General features: G+C 51.8%; 1 protein-coding gene across 1 annotated transcript in view; it reads left to right on the top strand.

Annotated features, from left to right (window-relative positions):
• Nucleotides 1-19285, top strand: part of VSNL1 (visinin like 1) — a 381159-nt gene that overhangs the window by 348999 nt on the left and 12875 nt on the right. Inside the window, exon 2 of the mRNA XM_074285405.1 lies at nucleotides 5824-5990. Coding sequence (XP_074141506.1) covers nucleotides 5829-5990 — 162 coding nt within the window. The 5' untranslated portion in view covers nucleotides 5824-5828. The remainder of the gene's footprint in view (nucleotides 1-5823; nucleotides 5991-19285) is intronic.

The following is a 19285-nucleotide window of genomic DNA, read 5'->3' as shown; positions in this document are numbered from 1 at the left end:
GAGGTCCCCCTTCCAGAATAAATGGCGTTCCATGCTCCCAGCCGACGGCCTGCTTCCCCTCACAGAAGTCTTTTGGAAACAAATAGGAGGCTGGAAACCAGATACCCCAGGAGGGAGGAGCAGATAAATTCAGAGAAGTGGGGGAGAGCAGCACCCCCCACCCCCTGTGCCCTGGGCATGAGACCTCATTAAGGGTCAGCTTTTGGCTTTAACCTCTGCTCTTGGGCACTTCTGAGCTGTGTGACCTTGGACTTGGACACTTACCCCTCAGGGTGAAAGGGGGCTCGGCACCCGTTTCCCAGGGCTGTTGGGAGGATCAATAAGGGGCATCCACAGGGCTTTGCAAACCTCAAAAAGCTCTAGGAACGGGAGCAGTGAGTGCTCCCAACCTGCCCACGGTCACAGAGATGGTGACTGGTCCCGTAAGCACCTACTGTGCGCCCTGCACTGGCCCCCAGACCGCAGCAACCAAAGAGCAGAGCCAGTTCTCTGGCTGCCAGCCCTGTGCCCTGGGAACCAGGGAGGAAGCAGCGGCTTTGAGCCCGGCTTGCCAAGCTTAGCTCCGAGCTGCCCCTCTCTCCCCTGAGGATTCTCAGAGTCCAGCCCTGACCTCTCTCTGCTCACCCACAGACTCACATCTGCCTGTGGGACGTCCCCAACAGGACGACTAGAAGACGCTTTCATTCCTCAGGCCCGAAGTGGGGCTCGTTATTCCCCTCCAGAACCCTTCTCTCTCCCTGATTTTCCTGTTACCGGCAAGGGGAAGCCCCGCCCTTTCAGCGCTCGGGCCCCAGCCCGGATCCAACAGACCAAGGACCACTGCTTCCGGCCCTTTGCTCCCCTCACCCGGGTGCAGGCCCTCATCTCCTCGCATTTGGACTATTGCAATCACTGAGGGGGGGAGGAGGGTCCTGCCTCAGTTTCCCCCACACACTCCCTCTAGTCCGTCCCCATTCAGCCACCCAAGGGATCTCTCTAAAGCTCAAGTCTGATCATGTCCCCCCCCCCACTCAGTAACTTCCCAGGGTCCCCTCGAGCTTCCAGGAGCAAATGAAGAGCTCTGCTGCCTGCCCTGCCCCCTCCGCTCCCAGCATCCTTGCCCCTCCTGCTCTGCCCACAGACAAGGGCTCCTGGCGGCTCCGGCCGCCCCATGCCATCCCCCAGTTCCAGAGGGCTTCCCGGGCTCTCGCCCCTCTGCCAGGGACCCTCTGCCTCCTGAGCTTGCTTCCTTCACATCTGGCTTAAGTCCCGCCTCCCACTTCCTCTTCTGCGCTCTTCCCTGGGATTCTCTTCCTTACCTTCCACGTATCTCCTCCTCGTCTTTCCTGGGGGTCTCCACTAGGCCGGGGCCTCTTGCTCTTGCTTTCCTTTGGATCCCAGCACTTAGTACAACATCCGGCACACAGTAGGTGCTTACTCTACGTCTGCTGCTTTACCTTAGAAGTGGGAGGCGGAAAGGGCATTGGAGGCCAGGCCTGCGGGCGGCAGACCCCCAGGCTCATCCCTCCCAACTGGGGAGCCCCTGACACATAGGAGGGAGACCTTACCTAAGTGCAGAGGGACAAGCCTCTGGCCGCCAGCGCCGGCTCTTCCCTTGGCGACCCTCCCCGGACCAGGGAACTTCTTCCCACTCCCCCCCCAACCTCCTCACACCTCGTACTCTTCCCCAGGCCGGGCTCTCCCACTGCACCCTGGGCCATCTGTGCCCCGTCTCTATCTGTGCCCCCCCAGGCTGATGCCTCCCTCCCTCCCATGATGCCAGGGTCCCTTCTAGAAACAAACCACAATAATCCTGCAAGTGTGTCTGTTCCTGCGCTCCCTGCGGCTGGGGCTGGGGGAGGCCGCTTCCCCAGCTGGAGGGGAGCCCGGCCCGGGCACATCCCAGAGCTGCTCTCCTGAAACTGCGGCTCTGGAGCTGGAAACAACTTTCCTTGATGACTTTCAAAACAAGTGGTTTCCTCTGCAACTTTTTTTTAAGGACATTATTCCAAGAAGGGGGGCAGAGACTTCAGAGCCTGCCAGAAGGAACCATGACAGAATAAGTTAGGGATCCCCAGGCAGGTGATCCAAGGACAGCTGGGATCTGCACTGTAGAGCCGCCAGACACGGAGAAAGGGCAGGGTGGTGCCCAGGGAGAGAGATAACAGCTGTGGATCCTCAGTGGTTCGAGAGTACACTAGAACCCAGTCCTCTGCTCCGGACCAGTGCTACTTCTGTTAGTCAGCATTCTGACCCGTTTCTAGTGAGTCTCAGTAACACGCATTCCTTGAGAGTTGGCTGTCCATGATCAGAGTTTAACGATTTGCCCAGGACCCCATGGCAGAATCTGCACCCAGCCTCCCCCTCTCCCTCCCGCAGCCCATACTCTCTCTCTGTCTCTCTCTGTGTCACTCTCTCTCTCTCTCTGTCTCTCTCTGTCTCTCTGTCTCTGTCTCTGTCTCTCTCTCCCTCTCCCCCCTCTCCCCTTCTCCCTCTCCCCCTCCCTCCTCTCCCTCTCCCTCCTCTCCTTCTCCCTCTCCCCCCCTCTCCCCTTCTCCCTCTCCCTCTCCCCCTCCCGTAGCCCATACTCTCTGTCACTCTCTCTCTGTCTCTGTTTTTCTGTCTCTTAGTCTCTGTCTCTCTCTCTCTCTCTCTCTCTCTCTCTCTCTCTCTCTCTCTCTCTCTCTCTCTCTTTCTCTCTCTGTTTCTGTCACACTCTCTCTGTTTTTCTCTCTCTCCCTCTCCCTCCTCTCCTTCTCCCTCCTCTCCTTCTCCCTCTCCCCCCCTCTCCCCTTCTCCCTCTCCCCCTCTCCCTCCCGTAGCCCATACTCTCTGTCTCTCTCTGTGCCTCTGTGTCTCTCTCCCTCTCCCCCCTCTCCCCTTCTCCCTCTCCCCCTCCCTCCTCTCCCTCTCCCTCCTCTCCTTCTCCCTCTCCCTCTCTCTCTCCCCCCCCCCACGGGAGAGCTTCCCGCCTCTGGGAGCAGACTCCCGGAGACCCATGAGCTCATGCAGCCTGCAGTAGCCCGCACCCTCACTCCATTTTATCCGAGCTGGCTTTCCCAAACACCTTCGAATAAAATCTCTTTCTTCCCATGATCCCCCTGGATCTCACTGGGGAAGATCCAGTTACCTGGGTCCCTGGCCGTGAGAAGCCTGGGATTCTAGCCCCAGCCCAGGTGTGGTGTGCGATTTCAGCACCCGGGGGCGGTCCCTTGTACAGAATGGGCAGCACCTTGGGAAGAGCCCTGGGCTTGGAGGTGGGAAGGGGCCCAGGTGCCAGCTTGGATTCGGCCCCTTGGGCATCGTCTTCCTTACTTATACAAGATGTCCGAGTAACGTTCCCTGCGGCTCTGACCTTCTCTGTTCTGCCTCCCTCTGTGCTCTAAAGCCCTTTCAGCCAATGTAGTGCCTCCTCCTGAGCCTCCATCCCACTTGAATCTCTGACTGGGCACCTTTGGCAAAATCTGCATGGCATCAATGAATGGCCTCCAGAGGGATCGGGGATTCTTGCCACAGTCCCGGAAGGCAGCTCTGAGCCCGTGGGTTCAAGCCTCAAAGGAGGCGGCTGGGCCCCAAGGAGGGAGCTGTTCGGGGACAGAGCCAAGATCGACCCCAGACCACTAATTCTCAGCTTCCTGCTGCCCCCAGGCTGGCCACCAAAAGTCTCAGCAGGCAGCCCTTTAAATGCTTCAGTTCCTCGCTTCACCAATTAGTTAGGACTCGGACCCTATTTCTGGGGGTCTGTTGGGAGTAAGAATAAGAGGGGGCTCGGGGCAGCTGGGGGCGCAGTGGATCGAGCACCAACCCTGAAGTCAGGAGGACCCGAGTTTGACAAAGGGACCCTGGAACTCCCAAACTCCTTGGAGGACAGATCTTGAATCCTGCCCCTGTAAAAGACCCCGCGGGGGGAGACACAGCTTCACTTGTTATCTAGATGGGGCTGGCTGAGTCGGAGTGGGAGGTTCTAACCTCAGTGCTGAGATTTTCTATTCAATTCCAGCTCTAGCCGAACCCCAGCTTGGAGATAAAAAGCACCAACTTGGGGCTCAGTCCTTGCAGAGGAGCTAACACGCCGCGCCGAGGGAGCGCCCTCTTCCCGGCACAGAAGGATGTTCTCTCAGCGTTACCCTCTCTCTGTCCCCCTCACCTGTTAATCTAACGAGACTTTATGGCTCTCTGTCGGGGTTTCTCTACTAGAAACTTTACTCCCCTGTCAGGACCTTGCCATTAAGGATTCCGCCTTTCTATCCATGCACAGCAAAGGCTGACTCCCCAACGCCAATAATAAGTTTCTTTTTGCCAGTCTAGTTTTTCAGGTTCATAAATCCCTTTACAAAGGACCTCTGGGCCGCCAGAAGGGGGTCCCCAAAACGGGGACCCAAACCTTTTCATTCGGTTCCCTGAACCCAGAACCTGCCACTAACCTCATCATTGAACTCCCTGACCCCCAGGAATCCCAATCTCATGTTGCTTCCCTGAATCTAATTTCATCAAGTTCAAATCTGATTCAGACATTTAACATTTCCTGGCTGCGTGACCCTGGGCAAGTCACTTAACCCCCATTGCCTCATTAGAAATTAGAGGGGCTCATACTGACTGCGTATGTGTGTGCCCTTGTGTGCACGGGCGAGGGTGGAGAGGGCAAAAAGGCGTGGGTCCCGCCAATCGATGGCAATCTCTGCAAACTGAAAAGGCCTCCAGGGAAACGGGGTGCTGCCCCCAGGCCTGGTGTTTTGGAAGCTTTATTCCGAGGCAGAAACCCCGAAGCTGGGCGTCCCACAGATGGGGGGGGGAGTTGCTTCAGAAAACAAAATGCTGACACAATAACGGATGGAGCGCCCCAAGTTCCATGGAAATTAAGCTGCTTTTTAGCATTTGTGATGGGCTGGCCCAGCAACCCCTCCCCCAAGCCAGTCTGCCTCCCAGGCTCGCCCCGAACCCCAGGTTTGAGTGTAATTCGGGATCCGTCTGGGGGTTTTCGTTAGTTCCGAGGAGCCGGACCCTGGGGGCCTTTGGGGCAAGCGGAGGCTGCTTTGTCTGTTGAGAAAAGCTCGGCAGGGGCTGCAAGAGCACCGGAGAACGGGGGTCCCCTGCTTAGTGGCTTCTGTAGAAAGAGTTCTACTGACAGAGACACGCAAGGAGCCGGGCCGGGTGTTGTGAGACGCTGCTGCTTCCTCGGGAGGGGGCCCTGGGGCTCGAGAGGTGACCTCCAGGGGCTGGGGGAGGGGCAGGGTCTGGAAGGGGGATTAGCCTTATTCTGCCTGCCCCAGAGGGCTAAAAGTGAGGTCGGGCTTGGCGGAGCTGTCCAGAGCTGATTCTGGGACCGTGGGGAACTGCGCCATGGAGACTCGGGCTTGGGCGGAGGAGAGGCTAGCCTCCGGGCAGAGGCAGGGCGGAGGGCGGCAGCGGGGCTAGGAACAGCGCCTTAAAGGGCTTCGTCTGTGGGGGCAGCGGGTGCGCCCCGGCAGAAGCCCGTCTCCCACCTCAGGAGGGAAGAGTATTTCGCCACTTGTTCTCTCCGTTGGTTCCCTTGGAAGGCCACTTTTTACCTAGAGAAGGAAACTGAGGCGGAGGCGTTCTTTCGGGAAAGGAATAGCAGGTGTGGGCTTTGAGGCGCTGGATGCGAATCCCGCTCCGCCCTCTAGAGCCGGGGAGCTCTGGGGGCATCCTCCCCGTCCTTAAAATGGGACGCTCGGTCTCCATGGTAGCGACCCCCAGGCTGCCCCGGCGCCGTCTCCGGGGCCCCTCCGTCCCACGGGTTCCCCGTCTGAGGGGGGGGGGAGGGGGGGAGTTTCCGGGCCCCGCCCCCGCCAGTGCTCACGGTGCCGCTGTCCTTGTCCGCAGGCACCATGGGGAAGCAGAACAGTAAGCTGGCCCCGGAGGTGATGGAGGACCTGGTGAAGAGCACGGAGTTCAACGAGCACGAGCTCAAGCAGTGGTACAAGGGCTTCCTCAAGGACTGCCCCAGCGGCCGCCTCAACCTCGAGGAGTTCCAGCAGCTCTACGTGAAGGTGCGCGCGCGGGGGCGGGGGCGGGGGGAGGGTGAGAGGGGGGAAGGCTCAGCCTGGAGGAGTTCCCCAGCACCTTTACGTGAAGGTGTGTGCGCACGGGCGGGGCGGGGGGGGGGGGGGGGGGGAAGGATGAGAGGGGGGAGGGCTCAGCTTGGAGGAGTTCCAGCACCTTTACGTGAAGGTGCGCGCCCGGGCGGGGGAATTGGGGGGAGGGCTCAGTCTGGAGGAGTTCCAGCACCTTTACTTGAAGGTGCACGCGCGGGCGGGGACGGGGAGGGGGGGAGGATGGGGAGGGGGGGAGAGGGCTCAGCCTGGAGGAGTTCCAGCCGCTCCACGTGAAGGTGCGCACCCAGGATGGGGGTGGGGCTGGTCTGGGCTGGGAGGGCCTGGGGCCGCTCGGGAAGCTGCGCGCCTGGGGCGGGGTCTGGGGGGGCTTTAGGAGTTCCGGCAGCTCCCCTGAAGGTGCGCGCACTGATGGGGTGGGGGCCTCGGGGCAGGCTCCGCCGGAGGAGTCGGGACAGCTCCAAGTCCAAGGGCGCACCGAATGGCCCCACGATTCACTATCTAGAGAATTGTCCTGAACGGATGGACCTGTGATCTTCCAAAGCCAGGGGGCTGTGTCCACGCCCCTCCCTGCTAATGTATAACGTTGTGATAATGTAGGATAATGGAGAAAGCAGCTCTTGCCCTCAGGGCGCTTCCCTTCCCCTCAGGAGATGCCACACAGATTCTCCTCGGGTCATGGGACCTAGATGAAGAACTGGCCCATTTTACAGTAGGGAAACAGAGGCTGGGTTGAAGTGCCGTGGCCAATGTCCAGTCCACTCCCCCCACCTCCTTTACTGCCTGACCCCATGGCTCCCACTTGTCCATGAAAAGCCATTGTGAACTTTGGAGACCCGCCTCAATACAAGCTGCCCCGTGTGTTTAGTGACCCCTGGAAGCGTCCATTGGGAGCAGGCCTGAGTCCTTGGGGTGCTCCCTCTCTTTCCCCTGCCCAGAATTCCCTTCATTCTCATTCCCTTCCTGGACATGATTGCGCTTCCTCCTTCCTTTCCCGGGGCATCATGGGGGATTGCCTCCAACCTCCTCAGGAAGCCCCTTCACTCCCTCCACCACGTGCCCAGCAGCTGGCATTCTGAATTGCCCATTCACACCGCCTATCTCATGCCTAGAATCTGCCTTCAAGGCTCTGCTCAGATGCTGCCTCCTCCACCCTGAAGTTCTCCCTGATTCTCCCTCCTAACACTGGCTCTAGGATCCATCCTTGGGTCTCCCTGCCTTGTTCTATCCATGGCAGTATGTGCATCCTGATCGAGCTTCCCCCTTTAGTAGATGGGAAACGGAAGGCAGAGCTTTTTTCAGGAGCAATGAGGGGACTTTCCAAGAGGCTGTGCAGGCTGGGGAGAAAGCTTTCTAGAGGGGAAAAGGGTGACCCCGGGAGCTGGTGAATTCCTCTCCTGGGGAGCACCTGGTAGGGCGCCTTCATGAGGATTCCGTTTGTGTGGGGGCTGGCCACTGCCTGACTGAGTGATTCACCTTTGGCTCCCCAGTGCCTGGCACAGAAGATCGGGCTGAGGTTCCAGACCTGGCCAGGACCTCCATTCTGAGCTCCTTCTGCTAAGACCGGCACAGACCGACCCGGAGCTCAAGAACCCTGGTCCTCACTCAGCCGCTAACTCCCTAGGTGGCCTTGGACTCGCTCTCCCTTCAGTGTGCCTCGATTTCCTCCTCTATAAAAACGTTAGATGAGGAGGAATCTGAGGCTCCCCCCAGCGAGTCCTTTCATCCAAATCCGTTTCTGCAGTGGCACTGAAGGTGGACAAACCAGATCTTGAAATGTGGTATTGTATAGAGATCAGCTGGACCTTTGTGGGGCCGCAGGAGAAGCAGTTCTGTACAGTTCTGTTTATCTAATGGGGAGGTTGGATCCAGGACCTAATGGGGAGCTTGGATCCAGAACCTAATGGGGAGTTTGGATCCAGAACATGATCTCACAGCTGAGGGGAGTACTGTCAGAACGTCCTGACGGGCTGGTCAGGACAGCCCCATGGGTGAGCTGAGAGGGTGTTGACCTCTGTGGCAGGAGGGGAGGAGCTCGGTTTGGATCCACCAGGAGAGAGGGTGATTCGTACGTGGGCTCCCACTGCCCCTCAGTGATCGGCAGGGACACACTTTCTGTCTACTTCCTGTCAGCCACAAAGCACCCGCATCCTGCTACCAAAGAGCCTGGCAGAGCTCTATCGGTGATGGTCACAGTCAGGCTCCTAGAATGGTGCTCTCTGTCATGAAGAAGAGGGCCTTCTTCCCCCATGCCCCTGACAGCCCCTTCCCCCCCCATACCCCTAGCAGCCCCTCTCCCCCATGCTGCCGGCCCATCAGTGTCAGAAGTGGCAGCCTCCCTCTTCCCTCTCTTTCCAGGGCAATCTTCCCCCTCATTTCTCCACTCCTATTTTGTCTCTATCAGAGAGAGCCACACCATGTGAGAGGAACAGCTTTCACGGCAGTGAATGCCAGCAGGAAAGGGTACCCAGACTGGCTGGCCACTGTCGGCCTCCAACTGACCCGTTCAGATCCCGTCCCCTTGAACGGCCGAGGCCTCGGATGCCCCTCGGAAGAGCCATTCCAGGGCAGAGCTGGGGCCTCCAGATTTAGCACCGAGGGGTCAGGGAGGCAGCGAGCATCACGGAGGAAAGGTAGAAGAGCAGAAAGGATGTTCGCTGAGAGCAGAGAGGGGAGGGAGGGTTATGTAACAGGGCCTGAGAGGGAACGGAACTGAATGAGAGAGGAGGAGTGGGATGTTTAGAAAAACTTCCATTAGCAGCCTGGGAGAATGCCAGGATTTCCACCAGCTGCGGCCCTCTCCAGGCTCCCCCAGCAGCAGCTCCCTGGGGCCTCTGGGAGGAGTGGAGGGCAGTAGCCTGGCCATTCACTGCCTATGGGGATGTAGCCCTTTTACTGAAACTTTTTTCACAAAGATCTTGGAGGGTGGCTAGTGAAAGACCCATTTTACAGATCAGACAGCAAGCATCCACTGAGGCCTCTTGGGTTCTAAGAATCAAGCTGGGCACAGTGAATGCAAAGCCCTGTCCTTGCCTAGAACTCATAGGGAGCCAGAATTCCCAGAGTTTGTCACCTGCTTCGCTGGGGGGATGAGAGAGAAGGACGAGCCAAGGGGGAATTCTGAGGTTTCAGAGGCCCATCTAGAGGGGTCTGTGAGCTTTTGGTGAGTCAGAGAGCCAGTGCCACTTTGGGCCACATTGACAAATAGCCCATGAAGCACTTTGTGTGTATATGGGTGGAACCCTTAAGGAGAGGAGCTCAGAGCACATCTGCACCACTATGCTCTGCTTTGGGCAGAGAACACCAGCATGGGGAAGCTCCAGGAGTATGTCAAATAGGAAGATTGGGTGGAGAAACTGGGATATTTACCCTGGAAGGGCTAGCCGTCCTGGTGGTGTTTGGTGGACTGTCCCCCTGTCAGAGGGACTTGACTTGATCCATGGGACCTCATGGAGGTCAGACCCAGGGGCAGGTGGGGAAAGTCACAAAGAGCTGAGGTTAGCCTTGTTATAAGGAAGAACATCCTGCTGGTGGGAGCTGAGGCCCCTGGGAGCCAGGGCTTCCATTTCACTGTGTGGCAGTGCTCAGCTGGCCGCTCCCTTTGATTTATAGACCTAGAATCTCAGGACTTGGAGACCCTCTTGCCAAGGCCAGCCCCTCACCACATCCCATTCTATCCCTTCTCCTCTAAGAGGTTCGCTCACCGCTCTTGTCCCTACAGGCAGCCATGGTAGGTGTCCCTTCAGACTTCTGCTTTGGAGCCCCTTCTCTTTCTATACTTACACAATTTTTATGCATATCTATATCTATGCTATACACTGTTATACTTGGTGGGTCTCCTTATATATAATCTAGAATATAATATAGATATATGTGTATATATAGAGAGATAGATGTATACACACATACAATATAGATATAGATGTATATACATCAACTCCCTGGATTCAGCTACACTATCTCTGCCTATGATTCTTAGCTCTATTTATCTATCCAGCCCTAACCTCTCTCTAAATCTCCAGACATATCTCCAGCTGCTCATTCAATGTCCCAAACTGAATGTCCAGGAGACAGCTTCAACTCCTCACACTTGGGGCCCTTCCCCCAAGCAACGTTCCTCCTTTTGGAACTTCTTTATTCTTGGTGAGGACGCCAGCATCCTCCCAGTCACCCAGATTTGTAATAAATCTTCTTCTATCCTTCCTCTCCATCTCCGGCTATATCCAGTCAGTCCCTATTTCCATCGGTTCTGCCTTTTGTAATATCTCTCACATACATCCTCCCTTCTCTCCCCCATGACGCCCCCTGACATCAAAACTTAAAGTGCCTGACACATAGGGAGCCACTAAACTATTGAGAGCCTCAAGACTCCATGGGTGGAGGCTTCTGGGAGACCAAGTCCCGCCTTGCGGCTCCTCCCTGAATCATACCCACACTCACCTTCTACACAGTTGGAATGAACTGGGATAAACTGTGTTTCACCCCGGCTCAGGGTTGCCTTCCCAGTAACCCTTCAGTGAGAGAAGGGAGGGCACCCCTCCCAAAGGACCACGCCTCAACTTTCCAGGATAACTAAAGCCAAACCACTTCAATTGCTACTGAACCATTTCCCAGGGAGCACTGGCTCATGTTATACAAATTAATCAGCAGACACAGAACACTCCCAGGAATTACTTCACGTAGAAACCATGTAAAGCAGAAGGGATGGCTCTGCTTTGTCAGAGCCCCCTCCCAGCTTTGTCAGCCCACGTGTCCTGCTCCGAGTTCCATTTCCTCTGTCTCTGACTTTCTCTGGTCTGTGTTCCAAGAATGAAGTAATATTTTTACATTTTACTTTCAAAACTGGCCCACTTGTTTGTTCTTCCCTCCATTTTTCATGGGCATTTTATTTACATAGTTTTACTTTCTTTCCTCTTCCCCCCCTAACTATTTTTTCTCTTATTCCTATTTCTTCCAGTGACTAATTTTTTAAAATTTTTTTTATTTTATAATTATAATTTTTTGACAGTACATATGAATGAGTAATTTTTTTTATAACATTATCCCTTGTATTCATTTTTTCAAATTTTCCCCTCCCTCCCTCTACTCCCTCCCCTAGATGACAGGCAATCCCATACATTTTACATATGTTACAATATAACCCAGATACACTATATGTGTGTAAATCCCATTTTCTTGTTGCATGTTAAGTATTAGATTCCGAAGGTATAAGTAACCTGGGTAGATAGACAGTAGTGCTAACAGTTTACATTCACTTCCCAGTGTTCCTTCTCTGGGTGTAGCTGTTTCTGTCCATCATTGATCAACTGGAAGTGAGTTGGATCTTCTTTATGTTGAAGATTTCCACTTCCATCAGAATACATCCTCATACAGTATTGTTGTTGAAGTGTACAGAGATCTTCTGGTTCTGCTCATTTCACTCAGCATCAGTTGATGTAAGTCTCTCCAAGCCTTTCTATATTCCTCCTGCTGGTCAATTCTTACAGAGCAATAATATTCCATAACCTTCATATACCACAATTTACCCAACCATTCTCCAACTGATGGACATCCATTCATCTTCCAGTTTCTAGCTACCACAAAAAGAGCTGCCACAAACATTTTGGACATACAGGTCCCTTTCCCCTCTTTAGTATTTCTTTGGGATATAAGCCCCATAGCAGCAATGCTGGATAAAAAGGGTATGCACAGTTTGATAACTTTTTGGGCATAGTTCCAGATCGCTCTCCAGAATGGCCGGATTCTTTCACAACTCCACCAACAATGCATCAGTGTCCCAGTTTTCCCACATACGCTCCAACATTCATCATTATTTGTTCCTGTCCTCTTAGCCAATCTGACAGGTGTGTGAGTGACTAATTTTTTTAAAAGAAAAAAGTGAATCTTAATACCCAAAATGCACAAACACATTGTCCAAGTGACCATCTCCTCCTGCATCCCTGTGAGGAGGTGGGGAGCCTCCTTCATCCTTGGTCCTCGTGGCTGTTGGAAGCAGCGATCAGGCTTTCTGAGCCTTTAGAAGTTGCTTCTTCTTCGTAAGTGCATCTCGTTGTGTGACTCATTTTGCTCCGTCACTTAGCCAGCTCTTCGTTCCCAATGACTGTCCATTTCCTGGGTTCGGAAGAATTCCATTTCTTTCACTGAGCTGCAGGAATTGGGCGCCTTCTTAGTTTCGGGGCCTTTCCCATCTTTGGCAGAGCTGCAGCGATTGATCATGTCTGCACCTGTGGATCCTTCGCCTCCATCCTCGTCGCCTTCGGGTGGGGCGGAAGCTCAGCTGCTGGTCAAAGTTCAGGGCCAGGTCTGATATTTTGGGGAGCCTGAAAGAGCCGCCTCCCACAGCCCTTTCTGCCCCGTCATTCTCCTCAGTAGTCAGCCCTCAGAGTCAGGAGCTCTATATCCCAAAGGGCCCAAGAATTGATTTCATCGCTTTCCGGACTCACCTTGGGTTTCCTTTCTATCCTGTGCCATTCAGCTAAGCATCTAAAAGCATCCTTGGGAGGAGGGCTGCACGGGCATCTCCTGCCAATGGAAGGGTCCGGACACAGAAAGGATGACCATTCCCTTTCCAAAATGGCCCCTCAGCCCACACGTGCTAGTGTGTGGGAGGAGGGGAGCCACACCCTTCCAGGTGTCTGAGTGGGGGGAGGGGAAGCATACCCTTCTGGGACTGAATGAGGGGAGGGATTCATCCTTCTAGGCCTGAATGGGACATGGGAAAAGCACATCCTTCTAAGACTGAATTTAGTGCTTTGGGACTGAAGGGGAAGGGGAGGTACATCCTTCCAGGTGTCTGAATGGGGGGAGGGGAAGCAATTCTCTGGGACTGAGGGAGGGAACATCCTCTTAGGCCTGAATGGGGGAGGGGCACATTTTTTAAGGTGGAATGAGGGAGGGGAGGCACATCCTTCCAGGTGTCTGAATGGGGGGAGGGGAAGCAATTCTCTGGGACTGAGGGAGGGGATACATCCTTTTAGGCCTGAATGGGGGAGGGGCACGTTTTTTAAGGTGGAATGAGGGAGGGGAGGCACATCCTTCTAGCCTGAATGGGCGGCGCCTCCCAGGGGGTGACCATCAGCTGGCTCGGGACACCAGTGCTGGAGTCAGACCACCCCCTCCTATCAGCCATAATCCCTCCTAGACAGCTCCCTTTGTTTGGACCCAGGCGCCCCCACACCCAGTGGGCATGCAGCTGCAAGACTGATTATTCCTCACTGAACCTGTTCCAAAAGATGGTGACTAAGCCGATTGTAGTCACCTGACCCAGGAACCAGAGCGTTCAGCGCAAACCCCCTCACTGGAATCCTGGATGAAGAGTTGGGAGGGGCCTCCAGGGGAGTAAGTCCAACACCTTCATTTTTTACAGATGAGGAAACTGAGCCCCAGAAAGCTTAGGGGACTGAGATGCTGCTCTCTGGTGGGATTTCATAAATGTTTCTTGATTGATTGTCACAGGAGGTCACACAGAGAGAAAGGAGGGTAATATTTATTAAGCACCACTCTGTACCAGGCATGGTGCTAAGTGCTTTACAAACATGACCCTGGGAGGTAAATGCTATTATTATCCCCATTTTGCAGATGAAGGAACTGAGGCACACAGAGAGAAGCGACTTGTCCATAAGTACCTGAGATCACATTAGAACTCAGAACTTCCCAAATCGGGGCGCTGTCCACCGGGTCACCTAGCTGCTTGGTTAGAAGAAGGAGAAGCAGGTTGTGAACTTGGGCTATTTCATTCTCAAAGTTCCAAGGCTCTTCCTACCCTGCTTCCATCACAGACTCTCAGCTCCTGAGACCACCCACTGCTTAGCTTCAAGCAGCCTCAGTTTCCTCCTGTGAAAAATGGGTGTCATGGTCCTGCCTTCCCATCCCTCTGGGTTTTCAGAAGGATTCTTTGGGCTCATTTACATGGAAATTGCCCTTGAGGGGTTCTCAGAACCAGGGGATGGCCCAATGGTGGGACATCTTTTTGAAAAAAGAGATCGCTTTCTTCTGTAAAACCAGAAAGTTGGGGGGAGGCTGTCATCCCTGCCTGATCCCTGAAACCCTGCCTTGAATGGCCGTGGGACCCTGATGAATCACTTTCCTGTCTCAGTTTTCTCATCTCTTAAATGGGAGGATAGGCTTGCCGGCCTTCCAAGGACCTTTCCCTCTTGGAATAGGGGGCCTTTCCATAGCTCTGCCCCAGGGGATGGAGCTTTCTCTATACTGGGTCTCTCTCAGGGACTGCTAGGATATCCCCAAGGCTTCCCAGAAAGGAGTCCTTGTTCCTAACATGAAAAAAAAAACAGCTCCCCAAAGACATGTAGCCCTGAAGTCAGGGTGTGCTGGTGCAATATGTGCATCCTGCCCCCCAAGCCCATACCCATCCAGCTCAAAGAGACAGCCGAGGGGCCCAGCAGGGGAAGGGGCCTTGACTTGACTTTCTGGGTGGAATGTGTCCAGCCCCTGACTCAGCTGCTTAAGTCCCAGTAGAGCCTTGAGGGCCCTTTCTGACCCTAAGAATCTCCAATTCTATCATCATGTGAAGCGTTTTAGCCAAAATCAAAGGTTCCAGAAATAATATTTTATTTGATTTATCCATCTAAAATGTGAAAGGTAAAAAGCCTTACACATAATAGATGGAAAAAAGCCCCACACAAATTCAAGGATCCTGCATCGGGATTCCAGGCAACCCTCATCCTTCCACACCAACACAGGAAGACACATTTGCTGCTCCATCTTGGCCAAGCATTCTCTGAGTTTCCTCACTTCTGGATTTAGGCCCCTCCCAGCTCAGATACCCTTTTCTAAGAGCCCTCCCAGCTGGGCAGTCCTTCCCTTAAAAGCATCATCATACAAAAGAAACAAAGCCCTAAATTCAGATTCCACTTAGCGCGTTTCTTGGTCATGTAACCTTAAGTCTCCCAGCCTCAGTTTCTCCATTTGCAAATAGAGGCAATAACTGTCTCTTAGCTTAAAGCATTTTTTGTGAGGACTCTTCGAGATGAATGTGTCGCCCTTGTCTTCTACTACTCAATCTCAGCCACCAAATACACATACACACACATATCACTGCCCTAGAGGCAAGAGCTACAGCCCTTGACACCCTGGCCCCTTATAATCGCCAAATCTGCACTACCATTCCCGGAGAGGACATATCAGTAGTGAATCACTGGCCGTCCCCCAAGCCTGAAATTCTCCCCCTCCTAGCTCCTCACTTACCCTGTATTTATCTGGTTTGTACCAAGTCATCTGCATGGTTGCCCCCATTGGATTGTGAATGAATCTCGGGAACAGAGACTGCCTTTGTTCTCCCTTTGCAACACTGTAGCAGTGCCTACTTTTGTTCTCCTTTTGCAACACTGTAGCAGTGCCTACTTTTGTTCTCCTTTTGCAACTGTAGCAGTGTCTGCTTTTGTTCTCCCTTTGCAACTGTAGCAGTGTCTGTCTTTGTTCTCCCTTTGCAACACTGTAGCAGTGCCTACTTTTGTTCTCCTTTTGCAACTGTAGCAGTGTCTGCTTTTGTTCTCCTTTTGCAACTGTAGCAGTGTCTGTCTTTGTTCTCCCTTTGCAACACTGTAGCTATAGCAGTGCCTGATTTTGTTCTCCCTTTGCAACACTGTAGCAGTGCCTGCTTTTATTCTCCTTTTGTAACACTGTAGCAGTGCCTGACATACACTAAATGCTTCATAAATACTACTTGACTTGATGGTTTACCCATTGTAGACTAGAAGTTGCTTTTGCTAATTTTTTAGACATTTCTTTATATATCTTACATGTTGGATTCATTTACATTATTGGCCATTCCAGTCTATAATTTTCTTTTACTTGCATTCTTTATTGTATAGAAATTTTGTATAATTTTTGTTTAAATGTGGCTCTCTTGTCCCCAGTAACTACTTCAATTTAGTAGATAGGGGAAAACAAGATATCCTTCCTCCTTAATTTGTGTAAGTACATGCTTCCTTTCACTTTGACCTTTTAATATTTCATTTGCATTTTCAAGTCTCCCATCCAGCTGGAATACACTGACATAGAGAATGTGAGAGGTAGCATAAGTCCATTCTCCAAAAAATTAGTACCCAATTTTCCAAGTACATTTTTTAAATAATTATTCTTTTTCTAAATCTCAACAAATTAGTATTTAATTTTCCAAGTACATTTGTTAAGTAATTATTCTTTTTCTTTTGAAAAAATCCCCTCTTTAGGGCAGTGAAATGGCACAGCGAATAGAGCACTGACCCTGGATCAGGAGCATCTGAATTCAAATGTGGTCTCAGAAATATTAACAATTACTAGTTGTATGACCCTGGGCAAGTCCCTTACCCCAATTGCCACACAGAAATAAATAAACAAAGAAAGGAAATGAAATGAAAATCTTCTTTATAGCTCTCTGGCTTCTAAATCTTGCTTCACAAAGACAATAGTTACTGTTACTTCATATTAAACACCAAATGCAAGGCTGGGAAAAGCTGTTTGTGTTGAGGATTTTGGGGTGCTGGGTCTTGCTCTGAGGTATTTCTCTCTATAGAGTCAGGCAAGGGAATAGGTGTGTTCTGTCTGTGATTTAAGAGACTGGATGAGGCATCTGGGGAGAAGGCAGAAGGAAAGAGTTCTTCCTTGTCAGAAGTGATTTAACTGTTCTGTTATTAAGAAACTATTAGAAAGAGAGTTCCCTGGGGAGTCTGTGGGAGCTGGGGAGTTTAGTGCATTCTGAAAAGACTTTCCTGTCATGACTAATAAGAGGGCAAGGAAAAGGGGCTAAACCAGCTGATTGCCTGGGAGGCTGAATTTAACTCTTCTTGTGGAATACGTGTGTGTGTGTGTGTGTGTGTGTGTGTGTGTAGATAGATATAAATATAGATATAGATATAAAGATGGTTAAAATCAGTGTCTTGAGAGAACTGAGCAGCACAATTGTGTTTGTGGAAGTGGAACTAGGCTATGGCATAGTGGACACAGCCCATGGTGCTCTGGCCACTGTGAGGGCTGATAAGTTGTAGCGTTTATTGGACTTTGTGGATTCTGTCTATATCACTTATGAATACATTGAAGCGACTGCAGGAAGGGAGACTCCTTCAGGTCAGGCCGGAGGAAGGCCCCAGAGCCCAGAGAGGGATATGCCCAGTGGCACACAGGAAGCACACAGGGAGCTAAGGTTATGACTGGGCTTCAAATCCAGTGCTCTCTCCTCAGCAAAATGACCTTTTCTTTTGAGGCAACTATTGGTACTGTACATGGAGCCGGGAAATCTGAGGTGATCCTGGCCAAGTCACTTTACTGCTGTCTCGGTTTCCTCCTCTGTAAAATGGGGACAAAAAAAGCAGCCGCCTCCTAGGATTGTTGTGAGGATCAAGTGAGGTACTATTTGTACAGTGCTTAGCCAGGCACACAGTAGGTGTTTAATGAATGCTTGTTTCCTTCCTTCTTTCCTAAGTAGTATTTAAAATAGGCAAGCTTCTTTACAAGAATGTAAATGAGCCATTCTCTGAGGACAGGAGGATGGATGGTAAGCACATATATACTATTATTTAAATATATAATTATGTTAACATATGTTTAGATATACAATGTATCATATTTTAATATATGTATATGCTTATCACCCATCCATGTGTGTGTGTGTGTATTCTTTCTCCTGTGTGTGTGTGTGTGTGTGTATTCTTTCTCCCTGAGCAATGGAAGGGAGAACAAGAGAAGCAGGGATGCTTCTGAAAATAGCTGAGTGAGTACACCTTCAAAGTCATCTCACCACATAGTAAAGGGAAGTCTATTTTTATCCCTATTCTTTCCAGACCAACAGGGCAATGGCCAGTGAGCGCAGTGATGTCTGCTCTGAGGCTCAGGAGAGCCACACACGAGCTCAGTGTCCCCTGACACTTGACATGAATAATTCACAGCTTTGCGGTGGCGAGGCCTTTTGGCCCTGGCTTGGCAGACCTCCCTCATGTCTGAGCCTTCAATCCTTGGGAATTGTTGGGGTCCCATATTCTTGCTCCCCTGGGGCTCTCCAGCGCCTCCCACAGGAGGCTTGTCCAGATTTATCAGGATGTGGGTGTCCCTTCCCCTGTTCCTTTACTCTTATTTCACATATAATTTTGTGGTTTAGATTGCCTGTAATAGTAGACTGCAAACTCCCTGCAGTCAAGGACAGTTGATATTTGTCTTTCCTATTTGTCCATATTTACCAGCGCTTAGCCCAGTGGGTGGCACATAGTAGGAATTTTGTAAAGAAATTCATTATTTAAAGAATTTGAATTATTTTAATTAATTGAAAAAATGAAAAAGGGAGAGTGGATGTGGATGAAAAGAGTGGATCTCAGTGGAAGAGAATGGAAGGGATGGACATGAAAAGGAAGGTTTGTGATGGATGTGGATGAAAAGAGTGGATCTCAGTGGAAGAGAATGGAAGGGATGGGCATGAAAAGGAAGGTCCGTGATGGATGTGGATGAAAAGAGTGGATCTCAGTGGAAGAGAATGGAAGGGATGGGCATGAAAAGGAAGGTCCGTGATGGATGTGGATGAAAAGAGTGGATCTCAGTGGAAGAGAATGGAAGGGATGGGCATGAAAAGGAAGGTCCGTGATGGATGTGGATGAAAAGAGTGGATCTCAGTGGAAGAGAATGGAAGGGATGGACATGAAAAGGAAGGTTTGTGATGGATGTGGATGAAAAGAGTGGATCTCAGTGGAAGAGAATGGAAGGGATGGACATGAAAAGGAAGGTTTGTGATGGATGTGGATGAAAAGAGTGGATCTCAGTGGAAGAGAATGGAAGGGATGGACATGAAAAGGAAGGTTTGTGATGGATGTGGATGAAAAGAGTGGATCTCAGTGGAAGAGAATGGAAGGGATGGACATGAAAAGGAAGGTCCGTGATGGATGTGGATGAAAAGAGTGGATCTCAGTGGAAGAGAATGGAAGGGATGGACATGAAAAGGAAGGTCTGTGATGGATGTGGATGAAAAGAGTGGATCTCAGTGGAAGAGAATGGAAGGGATGGACATGAAAAGGAAGGTTTGTGATGGATGTGGATGAAAAGAGTGGATCTCAGTGGAAGAGAATGGAAGGGATGGGCATGAAAAGGAAGGTCCGTGATGGATGTGGATGAAAAGAGTGGATCTCAGTGGAAGAGAATGGAAGGGATGGGCATGAAAAGGAAGGTCCGTGATGGATGTGGATGAAAAGAGTGGATCTCAGTGGAAGAGAATGGAAGGGATGGGCATGAAAAGGAAGGTCCGTGATGGATGT

The sequence above is a fragment of the Sminthopsis crassicaudata genome, chromosome 2 (assembly GCF_048593235.1).
Source record: "Sminthopsis crassicaudata isolate SCR6 chromosome 2, ASM4859323v1, whole genome shotgun sequence".
In the NCBI taxonomy this organism is placed as follows: Eukaryota; Metazoa; Chordata; class Mammalia; order Dasyuromorphia; family Dasyuridae; genus Sminthopsis; species Sminthopsis crassicaudata.
The sequence above is the reverse complement of the archived record's forward strand: the minus strand, read 5'-3'. Positions and strand labels throughout refer to the sequence as shown.